The following is a 23,695-nucleotide window of genomic DNA, read 5'->3' on the forward strand; positions in this document are numbered from 1 at the left end:
TTGTGTGTATGTGGTTGCAAATATGTGGCCTGCAACTTTTCATTTTGCAGGTATGTTATTCATTTAGAAGAGAGGTTGCGCCCTTACTTGCTTATGTCTTACTGTGCTCTTTTGTGATTAGGGTAGTGTTTTTTCACGTCTCTGTTACCGTCGCCTTTGTCTACGCAATTGTATTAGTCACTGCTATCCTTTGAATGACAGTTTTGTTAAAGTATCCTTTGTGGGAAGGCACTTGTAATTTGCAGTTTGTGTGAGGGCTTGTGTGGCTGTTTTGCTATTATCCTCTGCTGTGTGGTCATGTTGTGTTGCTGTGTGGTCATGTTGTGTTATTGTGTCCTTTGAGAGATGGTTGGAGTGTGGCACTATACTCTTGTGGGTGTTGTATTCTTGTGTCACTTCTAAGATGGGGGTCGCTTCAGTGTATGGCAGTATTGTCTTACGGTGTACTTTATGTTCATTGCTGTGTTTTGGTAAAGGCTGTCCTGTGTTACAATGCCATTTGTAGGAGTCTGGTTGTGGTTTGCTGCCTTGCTTGCTACTGTGGACGGTGGAGACTGCGCCCTGCAAGAGGGGCTTGTTTGTCTTTCTGAGTTCAAACCTTTTTGGGCAGCGTTCTTTCCAGCACAGTTTGTGCGGGTTTTTTCTTTGGTACACTAGATCCGTATTCCTGTCGGCTTGGCTACTTGTTAACCATACATCCTTGTACACATCGAAAATGTATATTTCATTGCCTGATTTATTTTTTTTAAACCCGTGGGCATCTTTGCAACATTTCCTAACCGTAACTACCAAACCATCAAAGGAATAAAGGAACCCCTCCTCCCCACCCCCACCCCTAACACTGCTACGCCACCAAAAGAAAGTGGGAGTTGGGGGGTGGGCAGAACTGCTATGTTTATAGACCCATAGTTTATGATTTATTAAGGACAGTTCTATGAGACGAGGCAAAGAATATTAGAAACATAGAGTTGTTTAACGCATCTCCACGGCTCCGAAAGCAATCCAAGCCGTGCTGACCTTCGAATGCAGGCAGTGTGTGCAAAATCAACTCTGCTCGTACTAAACTAGCTACTGGTTTGAGGACTCCGGAATTTACCATAAATCCTCGCCTACTTTACAAACATACTCTACCTGTGTGGATTCTTTTTTTATTTGTGTGGATTCTTTTTTTATTTAAGGACCCAAGAGATACATATGCATGTGTGGAAGTGTTTCTTTCCTGCACAAGGGGTAAAGGAATGCAAGGTATTGACATTTACATTTAACTCTGTATAAAATTTGTCAATGGCTGTAATTCTACGCCCAAATGGGTTGCCGCCTGTGCCCCTGCAGCTGCTTGATTTACATTGCAGAAATGAAGGAGTCAGAGTTTCTGGATTCGTCGGGCGTCACACACACCACAATGAAGGCTGCATCCACGCAGAACCCTTGGTTAGTACAGACCACGTGATTTCATGCTTCCTCCACACATACCACTCTCTTATCTCCTGTCGGTTTTGTGAGGGCACCAAGAAGACATTCATGTATATGCTGCCGTGTGAACCCCTCCCAGCCATGTGTATTCCTAGGCATACGTGTATCGCGGTATATTGTTCAATTTCCATTTCTTTCCTGTTGCCACAGTTCGAGCAGAGCCAAAGCCTTTCTTTCTCCGGCTCAAGATATACCTGAAACGTCGGGAAGTGGAATCACATTTTTGTCCTGTGTTTTTTTATGAGGACGGTTTTAACCCCGATGCCGACTTGAGATGCTCCAGTTTTGAAAATGACACTCCATTATTGTGAGATATGCCCAGTCTAATACAGGGCTTTAACTCTCCTCTTCGATTCCAAAGAGTCCACACTGAATAAAAAACAAACCATCTAGCTGGAAATAAGCTCAAACAAGTGCGCGCCTCGCGCTGAAGGGGAAAAAAAAGATGAGGAGAGGAGGAGGCAGCGGGGGGGGAGAGAGGAGGGGGCCCGCACCTGTTTCCCTTGTGGGAGCGAACAGGAACCATATGTTTGTAATTAACACATGGTTTGAAAGCTCTTTCCCGCAAGGGAATTGCCAAATGAGCACGCGTTGCATTTAAAGCAATGCAATGCATGCACGTTTTTGGCAGCAAAGCTGAAGCGATTGCTAAAGGTCTTTTTCTATGCAGCGCATGCGCGCTGCATAGGCGATACCTAAAAACGGACAACAGACCACCCTTACAGGGGGTGGAATTCAACGACCTCCACCACAAGCCAATGGCAAGCTGGAGCACTTTATAAGCATGCTGAACAAAGCCCGCAGGATCACTGTTGCAGAAGGCTCAATCCTGAACTCAGCCTGCACCAATTCCTGCAAGAGTACGAAGGGACACCTCACTGCACCATGCAGCAGTCCCCCTGGTCCTTGCTGTTGAATGGGCACATCCCCTTTTCCCACCAATGTGTGCCAATCCCATAAGAACCAGCAGGTTCTTAGGCCAGGCGCACCAGGACCAATGAGATTATGATCCTAAAGGTACATGCCAAGTCCCGACAATTCCTACCCAGAGACCTCGTGTTAATAAAAGACCGTAAGCCATGATGGAAGTTTCTGACATCTTTTGAAACAGATACATGGACAATTACCCGCGAGGCTGGCACCAAGGTCACCGCCAGAAGAGGCCAAGAGACTGTCATGAGGAATGTGTCATGGTTCTGGAATGTAGAGTTCCCTAGTCAACATGTCCCCCAATCAGAGGATGAGGAGATCACTTAGGACAACCCATGCCGAAATCTGACCCCAGAAAAGTTCCCTTAACTTACCCCACTGCTGGACTACTGAGCACAAGGGAAAACGTCGAAACAGACTCCCAATGTGAGCTAAGAGCTGAAGGAGGGGACAGCACTTCCACCAGCTGCGCTACAACCTGAGGGTAAATCCACCACCAAGCCAAAGACTCTGAGACTTTGCCTGTCAAGCACAAAGGGTGACGCCAAGTTAGGGAGGGATGTAATGACTTTAGCACTGCAACTGGTGCTAGCTGACCCGAAACCCCACCTTGTACATCCTTGCCCCCGTCTCTCTGCACATCAATTTAAAATGACCAATTAGCTGAAACCAATCTTACCAATGTAATTTTGGATTCTGACTACACACACTCCACTGTGACACTGAATAGCAGTGTCACACTTCACAGACTACTAACCAGCCAACATCAGGGTCCAGAAAAGGTAAAGTATCAGGGGTTACCATGCAGAAAACGGCAGATTTTCACAACGTTGCTGCAGGAATAAAATCAGCACAAGTGAATAAACAAATGAAGTGCACCAGAACAAGGTGTAGACAGTTTTTCTAAATCAATTAACCTGTGCCTTTGTCCTTGGCCTAGCTTCGACACCCAGGAGCAGATAGCTTAATTATATAGGAAATATTCTGGCAAATCTGTCCTTGGTTTGTGGGGATAGATTCAACAATAAAGAGTGAATCTATGATTCACTCTTACTCTTACATTTTTAACTATATGCTCTTGCTTTGTGATTCACTAAACTCCCCAGAAATATGCAGTGAATTAAAAAAAGCCTCTTTCTATTAATACTCATTCTGCGGGTTTTCAGCAAACAAACAAAACATGTAACATTAAGGAAGAAACTCAGAGTATCCTGGGGTAACTGTAAATGTGCATTTAAGATTGGAAGATGCACAGTGAATATTTGTGAATATCCGCAAAGTTGTAATTCTGTGGGTTGCCACTGATTCCCTACATATGTATGTCCATTTTTCCCAAAGGGCACTCAACTTCCCATTGCCTGACAGCACATATTTTTCTAACCCTTTCTTAAAGGTACCACAGAGAAACACCCATAAATCCAAAATTGCTTGAAAATTTTTTGAGAATCATGAGCTATTATCTTATACATTTGAATGTTATTTGTGCTTTGTCAAAGAGCTGGTGCATCTATCTTCTGCTTACAAATAAAACTAGCACACATGATTTGTAATAGTCTCCAAATTAAATCTTCTAAATGATCCAGAAAAGTGCCTAGTGCGGTTCTAAACTCAGAATATTTTATAGATCTATTAAAATAATGTATTCAATTGATCCATATACCAACCTTCCTGAGAGGTGAGGAACTCTACCATGTGTTGCACCTCATCTTGTATTCGGTTCTCCATGCTCTTCTGCCCAATGCCCAGGCTGCGCAGCATGATTACACTTGCGCGTCTCTGCTGCTTCCAGATGTGACCACTGGTCGCGAGAATACCTGTAGATACATATATTCATTAATGGGGGGATTTCTGCATGGCAATCAATTATAATGGCAAAGGTCAATGGATTAATAAGGAAGAGGTCCAGACAAGCACAGTGCTGTGAATGGCATATCTGTAATACAATTCAAGCTTGAGCAGGTTATTCACTCTACACTACGCTTTAACAAAACCGAGCCCTTTCCAAGATCTTGTCACAGAGTCGGCAATGTTGCCGTTTTTTTTAAAGTAATTTTCTGAACCCGAGTTGCCCACAACCTTGTGGGTTTTAAATATACATCAAAACGTGGAGATCTTTAGGAGTCTTTTTGCAGGATAATAATGTAGAATGACGATAGCCGTCTACATTGCGATATAACATGCCGTCTATATATTTATTATGTATAGGCAATGTAGGCGTATTCAGATGGTTACTCCTAATCAGTAATACGCATTCCGACATCAACAACATGGAGAGAAAGTCTCTTTGACAGCTAGTACTGTGTGTGCCTATTGCAGCGGGAGGGTTATATTCTATAGTACATTGGATATGAGATCTATCTATCTAATTCCCGTTAGATCCCACTTAAGTAAAGCATTAATTAGGAATTTCTTCAATTGCTTTGAACCCTAGAAAATTCATTAGAACTCTGGATTTATAATTAGTCAGTAGTCAACTTTCTAAAAAAATAACTGACTTTGGGGGTCACTCCCTTAGACTATTATAGACTTTCTTGCACTCTCATGCTGAACTGCTGTTTTTACACTCAGTTTTTGACTATGACAAGTTATTTACACAGTATGCTATGTATTCATTATTGTTTGTTGACAGACACTACCTTTAGATATAGTGCCGTCATTTTCCTCAAACTTGTGTTGATGGATTATTTATCCCACAGAGTGGGCCCTCTAATAGAAACTTGAGCTGGTGCCGAGTGAGGTGAGGCTTATCCATTGGAAAGCAACAGTAAGCCTTCTATAAGAATTTTTATTATTAATCTTGATTATATATGATGACATTGGAGGGCTATGATGCACAGTGATTTGTTATGCTCATTTATTATTTTTTCCTAGATGCAGTCCAGACATCATGCTTGCATCAAGGATTAGAATATTAATACAACAGAACTGTATGTATTACCTTTTGCAGTTTTTGCAGTGACAAAGGTTTGTTTAGGTCCTGAAGAAAGCCAGGGAGATTAATCCTATTGGCTGAAACATGTTGACCATCAAAACAGTGATTAATTCCTAACTGTTTCTTCTTTTTTTCACCTTTACACTGTTTTAATAGGAAAAGAAATTGAAGATTGTGAGTAAAAATACGACACAGGGTAGTATTTCATCTCTATTGTTTATCCTTTTTAAACATGATTCTTTTACAGTTTTTGTACTGCATTTTAGTAATTAACTTGATCACTAAATTTTCAAATAACAATCCCATCTCCTCTCATCGTTTCCTTGTGTGAGAACTACACATAAGGATACAACTCTTTCTCCCTCTTCTCCTCTGAGTCTTAAGAGGGACGGGAGAGGGTTGTTTGGAATCCCAGATGATGACACTGGGCACATGATTGTGTATTGATGGGATACCAGCTATCCTCAGGTAGTTTCTGAATACACTTTCCCTGTTTTTCTTTGCTCTCCTTGTTCCATCTAGTATTTCACAGCAAGTAGGGCTGTTAGCACCTCTATACTTGGGTTTTGAGGTTAATTTCTTTTGAGTTGTTCTCAAGTCCACGGATTCTATTACAGTTTTGTGACTATTCACTCTACCAGCCTTCAGGCTTACTACGGTCTTCGTCCAGCCATATATTGAAATTCTCTTCTTTTGGAAATAAGAAATGTGGCTGATGTCAATTTAAAAAGAAAATGCTTAAGAACTGGTTCTTTGAGCAAGTTTGAGGCTTTTAGCTTGTACGCTCCTAGATAACCACTGTGATTTATAAACGTGTTAATGGAGCATAACATTCTTTGACTTTCCCTGTTTTTTTTGGCAAAAGGAAACTGAATCTTCAGAATTGAATCTAGTTCAATTTCTGCTCTGAGCTTTCCTGCCTTCATCAATGACTGCACCTGGAGCAAACTATTCAGCAACCCACTATCGTCAACCCCAATGCAGATCCAGCTTGCACCGTCGACGACTCATCGACAACCACCTTTACTCCAGAAACTTTTATAAGTCCAAAAGTAACTCTTTGACTGGGTCCTACCTTGGCTTCATATCTGACCCACGCTCCATTGCGGTCGTCCTTAAACATTACCTTTATAACAGTCTAGCACTACCAGTTTTCTGCAGTTGTTCCTTCGCTATTTTTGGCATTAAAATTGAATTCAAACTTGAAAGATTCATATTGTTTACTCTAATAGGAGTTTTGTCATTTTGGTATGCTTTTGTTCATACAAATCTATTTTTATAAATTGGAGTGTGTTAGAAATTGGGTTTTTGGTTGACTGAGGTGAGTACCTTTGTCAAACAGCAACCACAATCCTGTTCAGGGTATGTGTCAGGCGAACCCTAAATTAACCTTTGCTCACCCTCTGGTAGCTTGGCATAGAGCCGTCAGGCTTAACTGAGAGGCAGTGTGTAAAGAATTTGTGCAACACTTCAAACAGTAAACCAGTGAAAACACCACACAAAACGATATCACACCAGGTTGGAAAAATAGAACTCCATTCTATGAATTAAAGAAGATCAAAACGACAAAATCCAATAAGTAGAACTTGAGATACACATTTTTAAAGAAATAACTGCAAAACAGCACATGGAAGCAATAAGTGCTTACTTGAGATATCTGGTAGCGCCGTACCTGGACAAAGTCAAAAGTTCCAGCCAACAACAATGGAGCATGGGCTGGGTTCAGGAACCCATCGAGGCTCGCTGAACAAAAGTACCTTAATCCTGATGGCAATGACAAAGAAGCGGGGTGCAGCCAATGTGATGCGTCTGTGTCAATCCCGCAGCAGGGGGGATGCATTGTAGTTGTCCATGCAGCAGAGATTATGCTTAGATTTTCTTCACGTAGCAGCGGTGATGCGGGAGTTCCAATATCCAGTGGTCCCGAAGGGGATGTGCCGGTTCTGAGCCCACAACTTCAGCGATGCATTTATTCTGCTATCAAAGCAGAAGATGCGTTGGTCCTGCTAGACCAAACACCTTAGTCCTACTTCCAAGGGTCCAGGACTGGGGTTGCACCAAATGGCTGGGCAGACTCACAGATTGCAGAGTCCAGGTGCAGGAGCTCGATGGTTGGAAGTCTTTTATGTCCCTGAGACTTAAGATCAGGAGGCCAGCCAGCTTGCACTAGGTGTCACCCTGGGCTCTATGTTCTAAATCACAGAATCTGCTGTGTGTTCCCCAATTCGTAAAGGCTCGTATAGGAGGAAGGGCTTTCTCAGTTGGAGCAACCATACTTTGGAACTCACTTCCGATAAGACTTTGGCGTATACTGGATGAAGGGGAGTTCAGGAAAGCCCTAAAAACAGGGCTTTTCAGCCGGGACTAGCTGAATTCTTTCAGTTTAGAGACCCAATTCCTTTTGCTGCTAGAACATGCTAGTTTGTGGTTTGAGGTAGCTGTTGTGCTTTACAAATGTTGATATATTGTATTGTATTGATACAGGTCCAGTCCCTCTCACCCAGGCAAGATAGACCAGAAGGCAGCAGGTCAGGGAGGCAGGAGTCCAGTAAACAGCAGTCCAGCAGAGTGACACTCCTTTCAGCAGTGCAGTAGTTCTTCCTGGCAGAAGTGTACTGAAGTCATGATGTCAGTGGTCCAGTACTTACACCCAGTCAGGCCTTTGAAGTGGGGGAGTCTTCAAAGACAGGTCTTTGTTCTTGTCGTGGTCATGGCTGAGCTCAGCGGCTTGGCATATGATGAGGAAGTATATAAATCCATTTTGGATAACACACCCAGCATCATAAATAGTTTCAAAACACAACATTATCACCAGAGGATGAGTGGAGTAAAGTTTTGTTCCTTAGGAAATCCCACTCACGAACTCTTATACATGGGGCAATAATGGCAGAATATTTAAGGGGCCCTTGTGCTCCCTCTGGTTTGATTTTGACTAACAGTCCAAGTATTTTCCTTCAAGATACGATTTTTTTTAAAAGACTGGTCCATGATAGCGTGGCACTGTACACGCGATTGGTTAAATCTAATAATTAGCACAGCCAAACGGATAGCGGATACCATACCAATAGAAATTCAAGTATTGGAATCCCAAATTAAAGCAACTATCTCAGCTACCCTATTCAAGAAAAAACAAGACGAGTCCAATAAAACAAACAAGGATTTTAAAGATAACATTCTAATGACAAAAATTGAGAAATTCAAAAAAGATTTAGAGCGGTTCAAGCTCGATGTAGTATATCCCTACACGAGTGAGAACTATTCTCCTCTTGAATTCAACAAGAAAGGGAAATTATATGGCTCGTCCTATTCAGGGTCTAGCTCAGGAGACAGTTCTAATGAGGGCGAAGTCCCTATTGAAGATAGACAACAGTTCAGAGGGAGAGCTCGGGGAAGATACAATAGGGCCAATTGGCGAGGTGGACCGCCTATGGCTCAGTATCAACAATGGTGGCCACCTACACCATGGGGGTTTCCCCCATCACACTTTCCCCGAGGCAAAAGAAGAAATGCTCAGGTGCACTGAGACCAACCCACAACATCTTACATGGGCACGAGGAGCCAAACGAAGAAGAGCGGTCAAGCAGGAATGAATGCAGAATGAGCCTTGTAGTGAATTTGAGTCAGAGACAGCTCACAGAAGACGAGAGTCCTGTTCTCAATCGAGGACTAGGCTTCGTAGAAAACTAATCCAGGAGATAGCTTCAAGGTTAATTGTGAATTGGCCCAATTTTTCCAGAAGAACGTCTCCATTATTTCTTCCGTGACAAAGAAATCATGCCTGGTACCACACCAGAAAGAAACACAGGCTTGAAGAAACGCTCTAACTTCAATCCTCCAATAACAAGCGTACCTGCTAAAGTAATAGCATTTGAGAAAGCAGTCCAAGAAGAAACATCTGCCCTGTCCACAACCAGAAAGAAAGTTCCTTTTTATAATCTTGCCAAAAAAGAACAACTGGCCATTCGGACACTATCTGCTGATCACTCTATAACTATTAAGCCTGCAGATAAAGGCGGCGTGGTTGTTATTCAAGACTCTGCGACATACAGAGAAGAATGCCTGCGCCAGTTATCAGACAGGAGGTCATACCGACCACTCAAAGAAGACCCTACAGAGCGGCTTCATAAGACCATCACCAGATTAGTAGAAGAAGGTCTTTCATTTGGTTTAATTACCGAACAAGAAGCTTCTTTTTTATGGACAAGCCATCTGGTCATGCCTTATTTCTATTGCCTCCCGAAGATTCATAAAAACCAGAGGCCACCACCTGGTAGGCCGATTATATCTGGTATTGGATCGCTATTGGAACCACTTTTTGCGACCATTGGTTAGAACTATGCCAACTTTTTTACAAGATATTAAAGATGTATTACGCCTGCTACCTGACGTCAAATTTGACACAGAATTAGATTACTTGGTGTCATTCGACGTAGAATCTCTCTATTCATCTATACCGCAGGACGAGACTCTAGACACTATCTTCCAGATACTTAGCAATACTGCACTTGAATCCATAACACCAGTTCCTTTCATTATGTCCTTGGCACAAATAGCCATGAAAGACAATTTTTTTAAATATGAAAAGACCATGTATCTTCAAGTGTCAGGCACGAGCATGGGCAGTATTTTCGCGCCGAGCTTAGCGGATCTATATGTCCATGCATTTGAACAGGAACATGTCCTGAATGCATCTAACCCACATTTCTCATCGATACTCTTATGGAAGCGTTATATTGATGATGTTTTAGTAGTCTGGAGGGGGTCACTGGAATCTGTCATCATTTTCAAAGATTGGCTGAATAGCAGGAATGAGTTCCTGAGATTTACAGTTGAGGCAAAGAAAGAGAGAATCGCTTTACTTGATTTGTCTATCTTTTACATGGCAGGAGGCTTACAAAGTGAACTTTATCGAAAACCCATGGCACGCAACTCGTTGCTATGCTTTGATAATCAGCGTCCGAAATCGCTCCGTGAGAATCTGCCTTATGGGCAGTTCTTAAGTTTGCGGAGAAATTGTTTAACTTTGGTGAAATATGAGGAACACTCAAAAAACTTGACGAAACAATTGGAAGAAAAGAAATATCCAAAAAGATTGATCAGACAAGCCAAGAAACGAGCGAAAAATAACAATCGGGGGTCATTGATGGAGTTACCAACTGAAAAACTTCCTCTGGGGCGTCTTACATTTGTGCATACTTTTAGTGCTCTTACCAATAACATTTAAAAGAGCATTAGAAAACATTGGTGCATCCTGAATAGCTGTTCTGATAAAATACCCTTACCACTGTTCTCTCTGAAGAGAAGTACCAACTTGAGAGACAGGCTGGTTCTCACCCGACCACCCATCTTGAGGCAAGATACGGAAACTACACTGTGGAATCTTCAGAAAGTTCAGGGACATTTTCCCTGTGAATCGTGTGGGGCGTGTGCTCAAACAAAACAATCCAAATCAGTCGATATAGGAAGTACCAAACCTTGGGTACAGAGGTTTTTCTCGAACTGCAACAGTGAAAACCTTTTATATTTGATTACGTGCCCTTGCAACAATAAATACGTAGGCATGACTACAAGAAAGGTCAAGCTTCAGATGATGGAACATAAAAGCACGTTTAGGTGCAAGAAAACAATGACCAAACTTACTAGACATTTCGTGGAGAAAAATCACAAACCGGAAGACTTCATGTGGACAGTTTTGGAGAAACCTTTTTATTCCATCACATATTAATGATGTCACAACTCTGCTGTTTCAGCGAGAACAACGATGGGTCTTCAGGCTGTCAAGTGACATTACAGGCCAAAATAAGGCAATTCTGTGGATGTCACTTTCGAATAAATAAACAGCCAGATGCATCAACCAAAATAGCGATCGCAATAGGTGCGAATTAGCAATTGCGATCGCAAATGAAAGAAAAGCCATTCATGAATCGAAAACATCCCAAAAAGCGAATTCGCAAAATCAAATTTGCGAATTCACAAAATAAATCACAGAATCCCCTTAGCGAACCGCAATTAGCGAGAAAACAAGGATACTGCGAAATATCTTGCGAATTCGCTAAATCAATATTGCAAAATCGCAATAAAATCGCTAATCCGATGCATGAAAACTCGCTAATTGCGATTATATCCTAAAATCGCTATTTAGCGATAGCAGTTTAAAGGGAATCACAATCAGGTGGTAAAAAAAATATATATATTTCCACTCACCTGCTTTACATCAGAGGTCTATTTAAACAGACCCATGAGGCCATAGTGGCCTCCCACAATGGCAGGACTCTACATTTTTGCGAGGAGGAGGAGGATAATTGCAGCAGGCCAGGCCAGAAGGAGAATCCAGGAGAGAATATTCCGGCTGCGCATCACTTTGTTGGGACAGACTCGTGAGCAAATTTATGACAAGTACAGGATAAATGCAGCAATGATACTATACTTAATAGATGAATTGGACCCACTATTGCAGCGCCAAACACGTAGGACCCAGGCAATCCCAACTCATGTCCAGGTGCTATGTAGCCTGCACCTGCTTGCGTCAGGTTGCTTCTAGGATATAGTGGCAGAAGCCGGAGGGGTATCACAGAGCTCCCTCTCGCGGTTCTTTAAATCCTTCCTGGCCGCCATGATGTCTTTGATCAACAACCACATCACCTTCCCCACAACCCAACAGGAATTGAGCCAAACAAAACAGGACTTCTACCAAGTTGCACAGTTCCCACACGTGATCGGATGCATAGATTGCACCCACGTAGCCATATGTCCCCCTGCCGTAAATGAGTATATCTTTCGCAACCGGAAAGCATATCACTCAATAAATGTCCAAGCAGTGTGCAATGCTAAAAACATCATCACAATGCCCTGGGAGCACTCACGATTCCTACATCTTCCGCCATAGTGGCTTGCACACACGTCTGCTCAAGGGTGATTTTGGCGATGGACACCTGCTAGGTAAGTTGAATACAATACTCATCACTGAATTAGGTAGTGGCAATGCATACCTGACACTAACATATTGTTTGTAACTCTGTAGTTGACAGTGCATACGCGGTGAGGCATTACATCTTGACTCGATACCTGAACCCAGCCAGCCCACAACAACAGAGGTACAATGCAGCCCACATCAGGACACGTAATGTAATAGAACGGACATTTGGATTGCTCAAGAGTCGCTTCCTCATCCTGCATAAAACGGGAGGAGCAGTGCTGTACCAACCGGAAACATGCTGCAGTATAATTGCGGCATGTGCAATGTTGTACAACATAGCAACAAGGAGAGGTATCCCCATTGAGGAATCCGACACAGAGGGCAACCAGCCCCAGCACACCCACACCGGGCGCATCTTGGGAGTTCAGCGGAGGGCCAAAGGAAACGTACAGACATCACCCAGCATTATTTCTAAGGTATGTAATAATGACACACAACACTCAATTGCATTTGAAGGTGAACCATTTATTACCACGTCAGGCGGTAGGGGTGTTAAATTGAACAGAGCTGGTGTCCATTAGCACATTAACTACATGCACTGAAGGACACAAGAGACACACAAAGGACTTGTAATGCAGTCACAAAGAATGTCTTGGACATGGTTACGTCACCATGATGAATGACACCCTTCTGATTATGTTTAGCGTCTCCTCCCTCTCACACCCAAATGTCTTTCTCCTGCATCTGCATCTGCATTCCCGGATGCAGCGGGAGGTGTTTGTCTACGGCTACTGCTCCTCCTGACAGTGGTGAGTGGCGCAGTGATGGTGCTTAGGCTGGATGCCTCACTACCCTCTTCCCCTGTAACATTGCCCTGACCACCAGTGCTAGACTGCATCAGTTCAACGGCAGTGCTAATTTGGCAAAGTGCCTTGGACACATCCCCACAACAATGGCCCATATCTATCTGCATTTCCACAGTGGTAATTTGGCAAAGTGCCTTGGACACATCCCCACAACAGTGGCCCATATCTATCTGCATTTCCACAGACCGACGTGACAGCTGTGCCATGCTGGCGCATATCTTGTTGTTGGACCTGGTATAGCCGCTCATGCAGGTCACTAACTGGTGATGCCTCCTCCTCTGTGTGGTGTGTCCCTCCTGCATCACACGCGCCACCTCCAGCAGAGTGTTGTTGGATTCTCTGTGTGCTTCCACTAGTGCAGTAGTGAGCTCCCTCACACTCTCGGCCATTACAGATATGTTTTTGTTCATTTTCGTCATCTGCAGGTTGATGGCTCCAATGTGCCTCGCTTGCACGCGCTGCACCCGCACCATCTGTGACTCCACGCCACCCCACTCATTGGGAGTTCCTGCCTCCTGTGCCCAAGTATGGGTCCTTGGCCTGCGTCTTGTTCCTGGACGGACATGTGCCTGCGGTGTAGTTGTGTGGCTCGCACTTGGACGGCTTGTACTAGGAGCAGTAACTGGTTCCTGTTCTGACTCCATTGGCTGCAGTGGTGTAACTGTGGCCCTGCATTTTGCTGGTGCCTTGGATTTGGTTGGTGGTGTCACAGGTTTTGACACGGCAGCCTCTTGGATGACCTGTGTGCTGTCTCCAATATCACTGTCATCAGTGTTTACTTCTGCTGCATCTGTGATGTGAAACAGTGCAATGTTATTTTATGTTGTTGCATTAGTTGAGCAACATTAAAAAATCTATACATTTATGCTCTCACTGTCTCTCATCAATGACTGTACTGCATTTTGGTAGCATTTGGCCTTACTATGTTGGATTCTGACAGGCAATTGGGTTCTACAGACTACAAGTCCCATGATGCATTAGTGTCCCTATGTAAAATGTGTGCTGGAATATTTCTACTGTGATTTTGCCGGTTGATATAAATTTGGGCACTATCAGTATGTACATTGATCTGTTGATTGTCATGCATCTTACCTTGTGTGCTACTGGCCGCCCCGGATGTGTCCAGCTGCGTTACTCCCACCACTGCTTCTGGCTCAATTGTGGCCTCAACCATGTCCTCCTGGGCTGTGTTGTCTGGGACTGTTGGGCCTCCTCCTCCCGTTCCCTTCGCCTCCTTCAGCCTTTCCGCTACCCGCTCCTTGGCACGACTGCGCAGGTCGTACCAGTGTTCCTTCAAGTCATCTATGCTGCGATGTGTGACCCCCACAGCATTCACCTTGTTAGTAATCCGGGTCCATATCCTTCTTTTTTCCGCCTCTGGCACTTTAAGGGAGAGCTTCCCAAATAGCTTCTCATGGTTGTTTGCAACCTCCTCAATGAGGAGGTCAAGTTCACCCTCCTCTGTAGCTGTTTGGGACATGGCTGTCTCCACCTGTGACCAAACTACAGTTTGTGTTCTTCTGCTCTCTCTCCCTGCACTCTGCTTCTGCCTCTGTGTTCCTCTGTGCACAGGTGGCAGCATGGGCTGATTGACTTCCTGGTTGTGATGTCATCAGCCTGCTCCCAATGCGACTCTGTAGTTTTCACGATCCCGCTATTTGCGAAATCGCTATTTGCGATATCCCAATTAGCGGGATCGCAAAATGCGAGTTTGGAGTTTTTTCACAATAGCGATTCCTTAACATGGAATCGCTATTGTATTTTGCGATTTATAGCGATTCCTTATTTATTCGCTATCCGCATCATGCATAGCCAACAGCGAATCCTTATTTGCGATTCCTTAATAATCGCAAATAAGGAATCGCTATTTCTTTGCATGATGCATCTGGCCCAAAGTGTCATCTATCAGGAAAATTCCAGGGAACTCACCCACATCCTTAAGCTTTCAACAATTAAGGTTGGCCATATGTCTTTTACAGAACTCAAGTTTGACGTACCCTTTAAAGCAACTCCCATGTGGCGTGTAGGCCCTTCTAGCGGGGCTACAAAAGTCTAAAATGTAATATAACATCACCAATAAAAGCATACTAACAGTATTGGGAACCTAAGTGAGGTATGATAAATATGACAACATTTGTTTAAAATGACTCTACTTTAACCTTTTGACTGACTCATACTGTACAGATATATCACATATACATTCTGATAGCAGACATTCTGTTGGTAAAAAACATTTTTTATCATACATTTTACGCTAATTTTTATAAGTGTAGCAATAACAAATTCTCCACATGGCAGCTATTGTTAGTAATACAGGATTACTATTATTTGACCAGGTTATTAGCAGTGGAAACCTCAAGATGGTACTGATTGGGAAAATGGTAAATTTGTACAATTGCTCGCAGTAGCTACCCGAGCCTTGTTTGAACTTTATTGATATTTAGTGAACAGACATCATCCTTAGACTACTGGATAAAGTACGAATACACCGCTCCAGCGTTTTGATGCTCTTTATTCTAGAGAAAGGATTGGCGCAAGCTGTATAAGACTGTTATCTAACCTTTATAGATACGTATAATAAGTGAATATTTTTTGGCACGACTGCTAGGAATCATAGATAGAACTACATTTTCCATCTGCATTAAGCGTTCTGGTAGTTCTGCCGTGGTGACGTCATCCGTATACGCCTTTCGTGCGTAATTGAGGAGTCCTCGCTATATTTTCAGCCCGCCGACCGGTCCGTTATCTCCACTCCAGTGAAGTTTCCACCAGGAGGTACCGACGGACGGGTGAGGCCATTTTGCGTGAGTTCTTTGGTCTTGTTTTGCTCTCTGAGTTTGGCTCTCTGAGGTTGATGGAGACGCGAGTGGGATCCCGCACTTAGCATCGCCATAATCGTATGGATGCATACCCTTTAACAAAACCGAGCCCTTTCCTAGATCTTTTCACATAGCCGGCGATGTTGCTGTTTTTTTTAAAGTAATTTTCAGAATTCGAGTTGCACACAACCTTGTGGGTTTTAAATATACATCAAAACGTGGCGATCTTTGGGAGTCTTTTTGCAGGATAATAACGTAGAATGACGAGAGTGGTATAGATTGCGATATAACATGCTGTCTATAAATTTATTATGTATAGGCAATGTAGGCGTATTCAGATGGTTACTCCTAATCAGTAATACGCATTACGACATCAACAATATGGAGAGAAAGTCTCTTTGACAGCTAGTACTGTGTGGGCCTATTGCAGCGGGAGGGTTGTATTCAACAGTACATTGGATATGAGATCTATCTATCTAATTCCCGCTAGATCCCACTCAAGTAAGGCATTCATTGGGAATTTCTTCAATTGGTTCGAACCCTAGAAAAATCATTAGAACTCTGGAATTATAATTAGTCAGTAGTCAACTTTCTAAAAAAATAACTGACTTTGGGGGTCACTCCCTTAGACTATTATAGACTTTCTTGCACTCTCATGCTGAACTGCTGTTTTAACACTCAGTTTTTGACTATGACAAGTTATTTACACAGTATGCTATGTATTCATTATTGTTTGTTGACAGACACTGTCTTTAGATATAGTGCCGTCATTTTCCTCAAACTTGTGTTGATGGATTATTTATCCCACAGACGGGGCCTCTAATAGTAACTTGAGCTGGCGCCGAGTGAGGTGAGGCTTATCCCTTGAAAAGCAACGGTAAGCCTTCTATAAGAATTTTTTTTTATTAATCTTGATTAGATATGATGACATTGGAGGGCTATGATGCACAGTGATTTGTTATGTTCATTTATTATTTTTTCCTAGATGCAGTCCAGACATCATGCTTGCATCAAGGATTAGAATATTAATACAACAGAACTGTATGTATTACCTTTTGCAGTTTTTGCAGTGACAAAGGTTTGTTTAGGTCCTGAAGAAAGCCAGGGAGATTAATCCTATTGGCTGAAACATGTTGACCATCGAAACAGTGAGTCACTCCTAACTGTTTCTTCTTTTCTTCACCTTTACACTGTTTTTAATAGGAAAAGACATTGAAGATTGTGAGTAAAAATACAACACAGAGTAGTATTTAATCTCTATTGTTTATCCTTTTTAATCACGATTCTCTCACAGGTTTTTGCATTGCATTTTAGTAATCAACTTGATCACTAAATTTTCAAATAACAATCCCATCTGCTCTCATCTTTTCCTTGTGTGAGAACTACACATAAGGATACAACTCTTTCTCCCTCTTCCGCTCTGAGTCTTAAGAGGGACGGGAGAGGGTTGTTTGGAATCCCAGATGATGACACTGGGCACATGATTGTGTATTGATGGGATACCAGCTATCCTCAGGTAGTTTCTGAATACACTTTCCCTGTTTTTCTTTGCTCTCCTTGTTCCATCTAGTATTTCACAGCACGTAGGGCTGTTAGCACCTCTATACTTGGTTTTTGAGGTTAGTCTCTTTTGAGTTGTTCTCAAGTCCACGGATTCTATTAAAGTTTTGTGACTATTCACTGTACCAGCCTGCAGGCTTACTACGATCTTCGTCCACCTATATCTTGAAAATCTCTTCTTTTGGAAATAAAAAATGTGGCTGATATCAATTTAAAGAGAAAAAGCTTAAGAACTGGCTCTTTGAGCAAGTTTGAGGCTTTTAGCTTGTACGCTCCTTCTTTAGTGCCAGGAAGCTTGTCACACAGGCAACCACTGTGATCTATAAACTTGTTAATGCAGCATAACATTCTTTGACTTTCCCTGTTTTTTTGGTAAAAGGAAACTGAATATTCAGAATTGAATCTAGTTAAATTTCTGCTCTGAGCTTTCCTGTCTTCATAAATGACTGCACCTGGAGCAAACTATTCAGCAACCCACTATCGTCAACCCCAATTCAGATCCAGCTTGCACCGTTGACGACTCATCGACAACCACCTTTTCTCCAGAAACATTTATAAGTCCAAAAGTAACTCTTTGACTGGGACCTACCTTGGCTTCATATCTGACCCACGCTCTATTGCGGTCGTCCTTAAACATTACCTTTATCACAGTCTAGCACTGCCAGTTTTCTGCAGTTGTTCCTTTGCTCTTTTTGGCACTAAAATTGAATTCAAACTTTAAAGATTCATATTGTTTACTCTAATTGGAGTTTTGTCATTTTGGTATGCTTTTGTTCATAAAAATCTATTTTTATAAATTGGAGTGTGTTAGAAATTGGGTTTTTGGTTGACTGGGGTGAGTACCTTTGTCAAACAGCAACCACAATCCTGTTCAGGGTAAGTGTCGGGCCAACCCTAAATTAACCTCTGCTTTCCCTCTGGTAGCTTGGCATAGAGCAGTCAGGCTTAACTGAGAGGCAGTGTGTAAAGTATTTGTGCAACACTTCAAACAGTAAACCAGTGAAAACACCACGCAAAACGATACCACACCAGGTTAGAAAAATAGAACTCCATTTTATGAATTAAACAAGATCAAAACGACAAAATCCAATAAGTAGAACTCGAGATACAATTTTTTTTTAAATAAACTGCAAAATAGCACATGGAAGCAATAAGTGCTTACTTCAGATATTTGGTAGCGCCGTACCTGGGCAAAGTCAAAAGTTCCAGCCGAAAACAATGGAGCATGGGCTGGGTTCAGGAACCCATTGAGGCTCGGTGAACAAAAGTACCTTAATCCTGATTGCAATGACAAAGAAGCAGGGTGCAGCCAATGTGATGCGTCTGTGTCAATCCCGCAGCAGGGGGGATGCATCGCAGTTGTCCACGCAGCAGAGATGATGCGTAGATTTTCTTCACGCAGCAGCGATGATGCGGGAGTTCCAATATCCAGTGGTCCAGAAGAGGATGTGCCGGCTCTGAGCCCACAACTGCAGCGATGCATTTATTCTGCTACCAAAGCAGAAGATGCGTCGCTCCTGCTAGACCAAACACCTTAGTCCTACTTCCAAGGGTCCAGGACTGGGGTCGCACCACATGGCCGGGAAGACTCACAGATTGCAGAGTCCAGGTGCAGGAGCTCGATGGTTGGAAGTCTTTTATGTCCCTGAGACTTAAGATCAGGAGGCCCGCCAGCTTGCACTAGGTGTCACCCTGGGCTCTATGTTCTAATTCACAGAATCTGCTGTGTGTTCCCCAATTCGTAAAGGTTTGCATAGGAGGAAGGGATTTCTCAGTTGGAGCAACCAGACTTTGCAACTCACTTCCGTTAAGACTTTGGCATATACTGGATGAAGGGGAGTTCAGGAAAGCCCTAAAAACATGGCTTTTCAGCTGGGACTAGCTGAATTCTTTCAGTTAAGAGACCCACTTCCTTTTGCAGCTGGATCATGCTAGTTTGTGGTTTGAGGTAGCTGTTGTGCTTTACAAATGTTGATATATTGCATTGTATTGATGCAGGCCCTCTCACCCAGGCAAGATAGACCAGTAGGCAGCAGGTCAGCGAGGCAGGAGTCCAGTAAACAGCAGTCCAGCAGAGTGACACTCCTTTCAGCAGTGCAGGGGTTCTTCCTGGCAGAGTGGTCACAGGTTCAGAAGTGTACTGAAGTCATCGTGTCAGAGGTCCAGTACTTACACCCAGTTAGGCCTTTGAAGTGGGGGAGTCTTCAAAGACAGGTCTTTGAAGTGTGCAGATGACCTCCCCTCCTGCCCTGGTTCCAGAATAACTACAGGGGGTTATGCAGCCCTTTTTGTGTCTTAGGACACAGCCTTTTCAGAAATAAGAGAGGCTTGGTCCAGATCCTCTCTTCCATACTCCCAGGATGGCTCATCAGGTCACACCTAAATTCCTATTGTATGTGGCTGTCTAGGGGGAATACACAAAGCCAAGCTTTCACTCACCTCAGACTTATCAGAGACAGGCAACAGGCAACAAATGGCTAAAGTAAGAAAATTATCAAAACAACAAAAGAGTGTGCCTTCTTAGGAGAAGAGCAAGCATGGAGAATCACACTTGATTCATTAGAAAGCCCTCACTCACCAACCTAGTTTGTGACATGCTTCGTCATCGGGCCCCACCAGGAAGGCCGACTGCCTTCCTGGTGTGCTTCAATGCCAGAATTACTGCGGTGCAGGTTAGTGTTGTCTGAGTGACAAGGGAAAGTGATTGTTTGGTGAGTTAAAAATGTCTAGATTGTGTCCAAAAATAAGTTTATTCGTTGGCCAACCAGACACGAGTCAAAACAAAGTGAGCGATGTAAGAGCTGGATAGATTGGTCAGCTATGTCTCACTGTGCGTGGTCAACATATTTCTGCCTATCTGTTGCTATTGGCTAGGCATTCTTCAGGACCAAAGTATGAACCTCTGCGGTATGAGCGCTCTAAGGCTCACCCTAACCAAGAGGTCCAATTTGGGGGACCAAGAGTGCTCCTCAGATTCCCTCTCTCTCTTGTTGTTCTTTGGTATAAAGTAAGAAAATGCCAACTTTCTAAAAGTGGCTTTTTCAGAATTGCAATTTAAAAACCCAACTTCGCCATGAATTGTGATTATAAACTGTGATTTCAGAGAAACAAGAATTAGGGATCTTATCTCTTCCCAATTGGAAATTACACTTGTAAAATGTAATAAGATGATCCCAATGTTATACTATGGGAGAGCTAGTTCTTGCAATAGTGAAAAATGACTTTGGGTGTTTTTCACTACCAAGACATGAAAAACCTAAAAGTACATGCCCTGCCTTTAAATACATTGCACCCTGCTCTTTGGGTTATACAGGGTCTACCTGAGGGGTGTTTTATATCTTTAAAAAAGGACAGTTTGGGCCTGGCATTAAAGTTGTTTTGCCAGGTCACCGTGGCAGTGTAAACTGCACACACAGGCTCTGCAAGCAGGCCTGAGACATTGTTTTTACTTACGCAGGTGGCTCACTCAGTGCTACAGGCCCACTTGACGTATTTAATTTAAATGCCCTTGGCACAAGGGAAACTACTTTACTAGGGACTCATAAGTAACGTAAATATGCCAATGTGGCATGAACCAATATTACCATGTTTAGGAGAGAGCACAAGCACTTTAGCATTGGTTAGCAGTGGTAAAGTGCGCAGAGTCCTAATGCCAGAAAAAAGATCAGAAAAATGGAAGGAAGCAGGCAAAAGGTTTAGGGAGAGCAATTTTGTGCTGTGCTTGTCATCTAAATTGTAGTAACTCACAGCTATGTTTTGCATTGTGTTGGAAAAATCAAGCGGCACCACAAAATATTAGTAAATATACCAAGTGGCCCCTATTCCAGAATTTGGACAAACTAGGCAGATTTTCACTGCTCCCCATGAGCAGTCTCTACATAGGGAGATGATGACACAGATTTCATACGTGTTACCTCTGAATTGGAAGTCGAGGTGACTCTATTTTTTCTGCCAATCCCAATACAGCAGATAAGGTTAAACATAAAACACAGACTCAATCAGTGGTACTAGAACTAAGAGTGTAGGAGGCAGTGTGTCATCCCCTAAGATCAGATATCATTCAATTTGCTCAGGAATCTGTTTGGATGCACTCTCTTTGCACAGCATGACACCGAAATGCCCCATGATGGTACTGTTCTCTGCGTCCGCTCTACAGTGAATTTAGCAAAGTGCCTTGATGCCGCCAGTAGTGATAACTTTTGAACCATCGGCCTAGAAAGATTTTTATGCCTTTGATCAGCAATGTACACATACCCTTGTAATATTAGTTTTGCAGAAAGAAAAGGCATATTAAACATAATATTATCAAACCATCCGATAAAGGGGGAGTGACAGTGATTCAAGATCAGACCAAGTATGACCATGAGTTTGATTGCCAGCTCAGTAACACAGAACACTACACATGTCTTAACTACAACCCCGTAGTCGAGATTCAAGACGCACTCAAATTCTTGATTGAACAGACAAAACTAGATGGTTTCCTGAGCTATAATGAATTCCTATTTTTGAACAAAAGAAAATAAGAACAACAGTTTCTTAAGTACGCAAAAATGCTTCCAAACCTCCAGGAAGACCAATACTCTTAGGTTGTGGGTCTATGTAAGAGCCATTGGGTAGATACATTACTAGTTTATCAAAGATATGGTACCCAATACGAGACCATGTGTGAAAAACAGGATACATTGATATTTTGGTCACCCTCGACATTGAATCATTATACAATAACATTCTGCAAGAGGGTGGTATGCAGGTGATAGAGGCTCTCATTAATGGCAGACAGGGACCCTTGCAGGTATCTACCAGTTTTTCTGGTTTAATGACAATTACTATTGTCATTGTAATTATGACGCAAAGATACATCCATGGGAACCGTTTTGGCATCGCACTTTCTAGTTATAATTGTAGAGGCTCTTGAGGCATTGTGCACACTGAACTCTGAATCCTTGTTTCAAAAGTAAGACGTGCACATTATATATTGATGATATTTTCATGATCTGGCCTGGAGATGGAGAATATATATCCTAATTTATTTCTTGGTTCAACAATTCACAACCTGGCTTATGCTTACCATAGCACAGCAGTAACAAGAGCATTGAAAACCTAGACCTTAATGTAATGATCAATGAAAATCCACAGAGAAGAACTTCCTGTTAGGGGTTTATATCTACCATCCCAAGGCTTTGAGGACTTTCATTGAACTTACTAGAGAGAGGCTATTCCAAATATCTAGTACGATAATCCATGAAAAGAGCATATTGTTACTGACGGGTAAGTCTTCCAGTACCCACAAACAAACAGCCTCCGGACAAAATCACCTGTGTTATTACTTTTTGATGATTCTTGAAAGCATTAATATGCTTTGGAGGGTAATGTGCTCAGGTGATTTTGCCCTAGACATCCGGTGAGGAAATTGGGTGTATTATAAGTTGTTGTTGTGTGACCTCACTATGTAATACACTATCAACCCCTTTAGGACTAGTCAGGCTTCATTTGCTAAACCTTAGCTCACCCCTGGGTAGCAGTGGCTCTCAGTAGCAAGGCTTATACAAGGGAACATGTGTAAAGCATTTAAACAGCACCAAAACAACTAAAGAAGAAACCCAACACTCAAGAAAACTAACAACAATTTATAAAAATTGAATACATTCTTATGAATTTATGGATGCCAAAATTAAGATGATCTACCAGAGGGTTCCCGAGATATAGTTTTTATAAGTAACAATAAATCAGGACTTTTCACTTAACCTCAATTAAGCATTGGCAAATTCAATTAATTTGACGCAGAGAAACGTTTTCAAGAAAAACCTTTACAAGTTGGAGCGCAGTTACTTAGAGTTACTTTGGTCTACTAACTTCAGCAGCTTGCAATTGACTTCTAAAGTGTGGTCATATGCAAGGGGCACAGGATGTTGAAGATGCTGTGCAGTCGATAGGGGTTTTCCTAGGGCTATTCCTCAGGCCACGGTCCTGGTGAGGTGATTCTAACCACAGTGGTCGACGTCCTTCAAAGTTCTCTTAGGGTGAGCAGAAGTCCAGTCACCACTGGGCTATCAGTCGCCTGGCACAGTGGTTTCAGCAGTTTCGATCTTCTGCCGGTAACTCTCCAACAAGGTGACCAAACTGCACTCCGACAACTCTCCCACGTCCAGCAGACTCAGGAGCAACTTTGGATCACTGAGTTCTCGTTTCTTGGGCTACA

General features: G+C 42.7%; 1 protein-coding gene across 1 annotated transcript in view; it reads right to left on the reverse strand.

Moving 5' to 3' along the window:
- The window catches only part of LOC144771608 (cytochrome P450 2J6-like), a 501,433-nt gene that overhangs the window by 391,335 nt on the left and 86,403 nt on the right, over positions 1 to 23,695 (reverse strand). The window contains exon 3 of the mRNA XM_078655981.1: positions 4,068 to 4,217. Coding sequence (XP_078512107.1) covers positions 4,068 to 4,217 — 150 coding nt within the window. The remainder of the gene's footprint in view (positions 1 to 4,067; positions 4,218 to 23,695) is intronic.

This window comes from Lissotriton helveticus, chromosome 8 (assembly GCF_964261635.1).
Source record: "Lissotriton helveticus chromosome 8, aLisHel1.1, whole genome shotgun sequence".
Classification (NCBI taxonomy): Eukaryota; Metazoa; Chordata; class Amphibia; order Caudata; family Salamandridae; genus Lissotriton; species Lissotriton helveticus.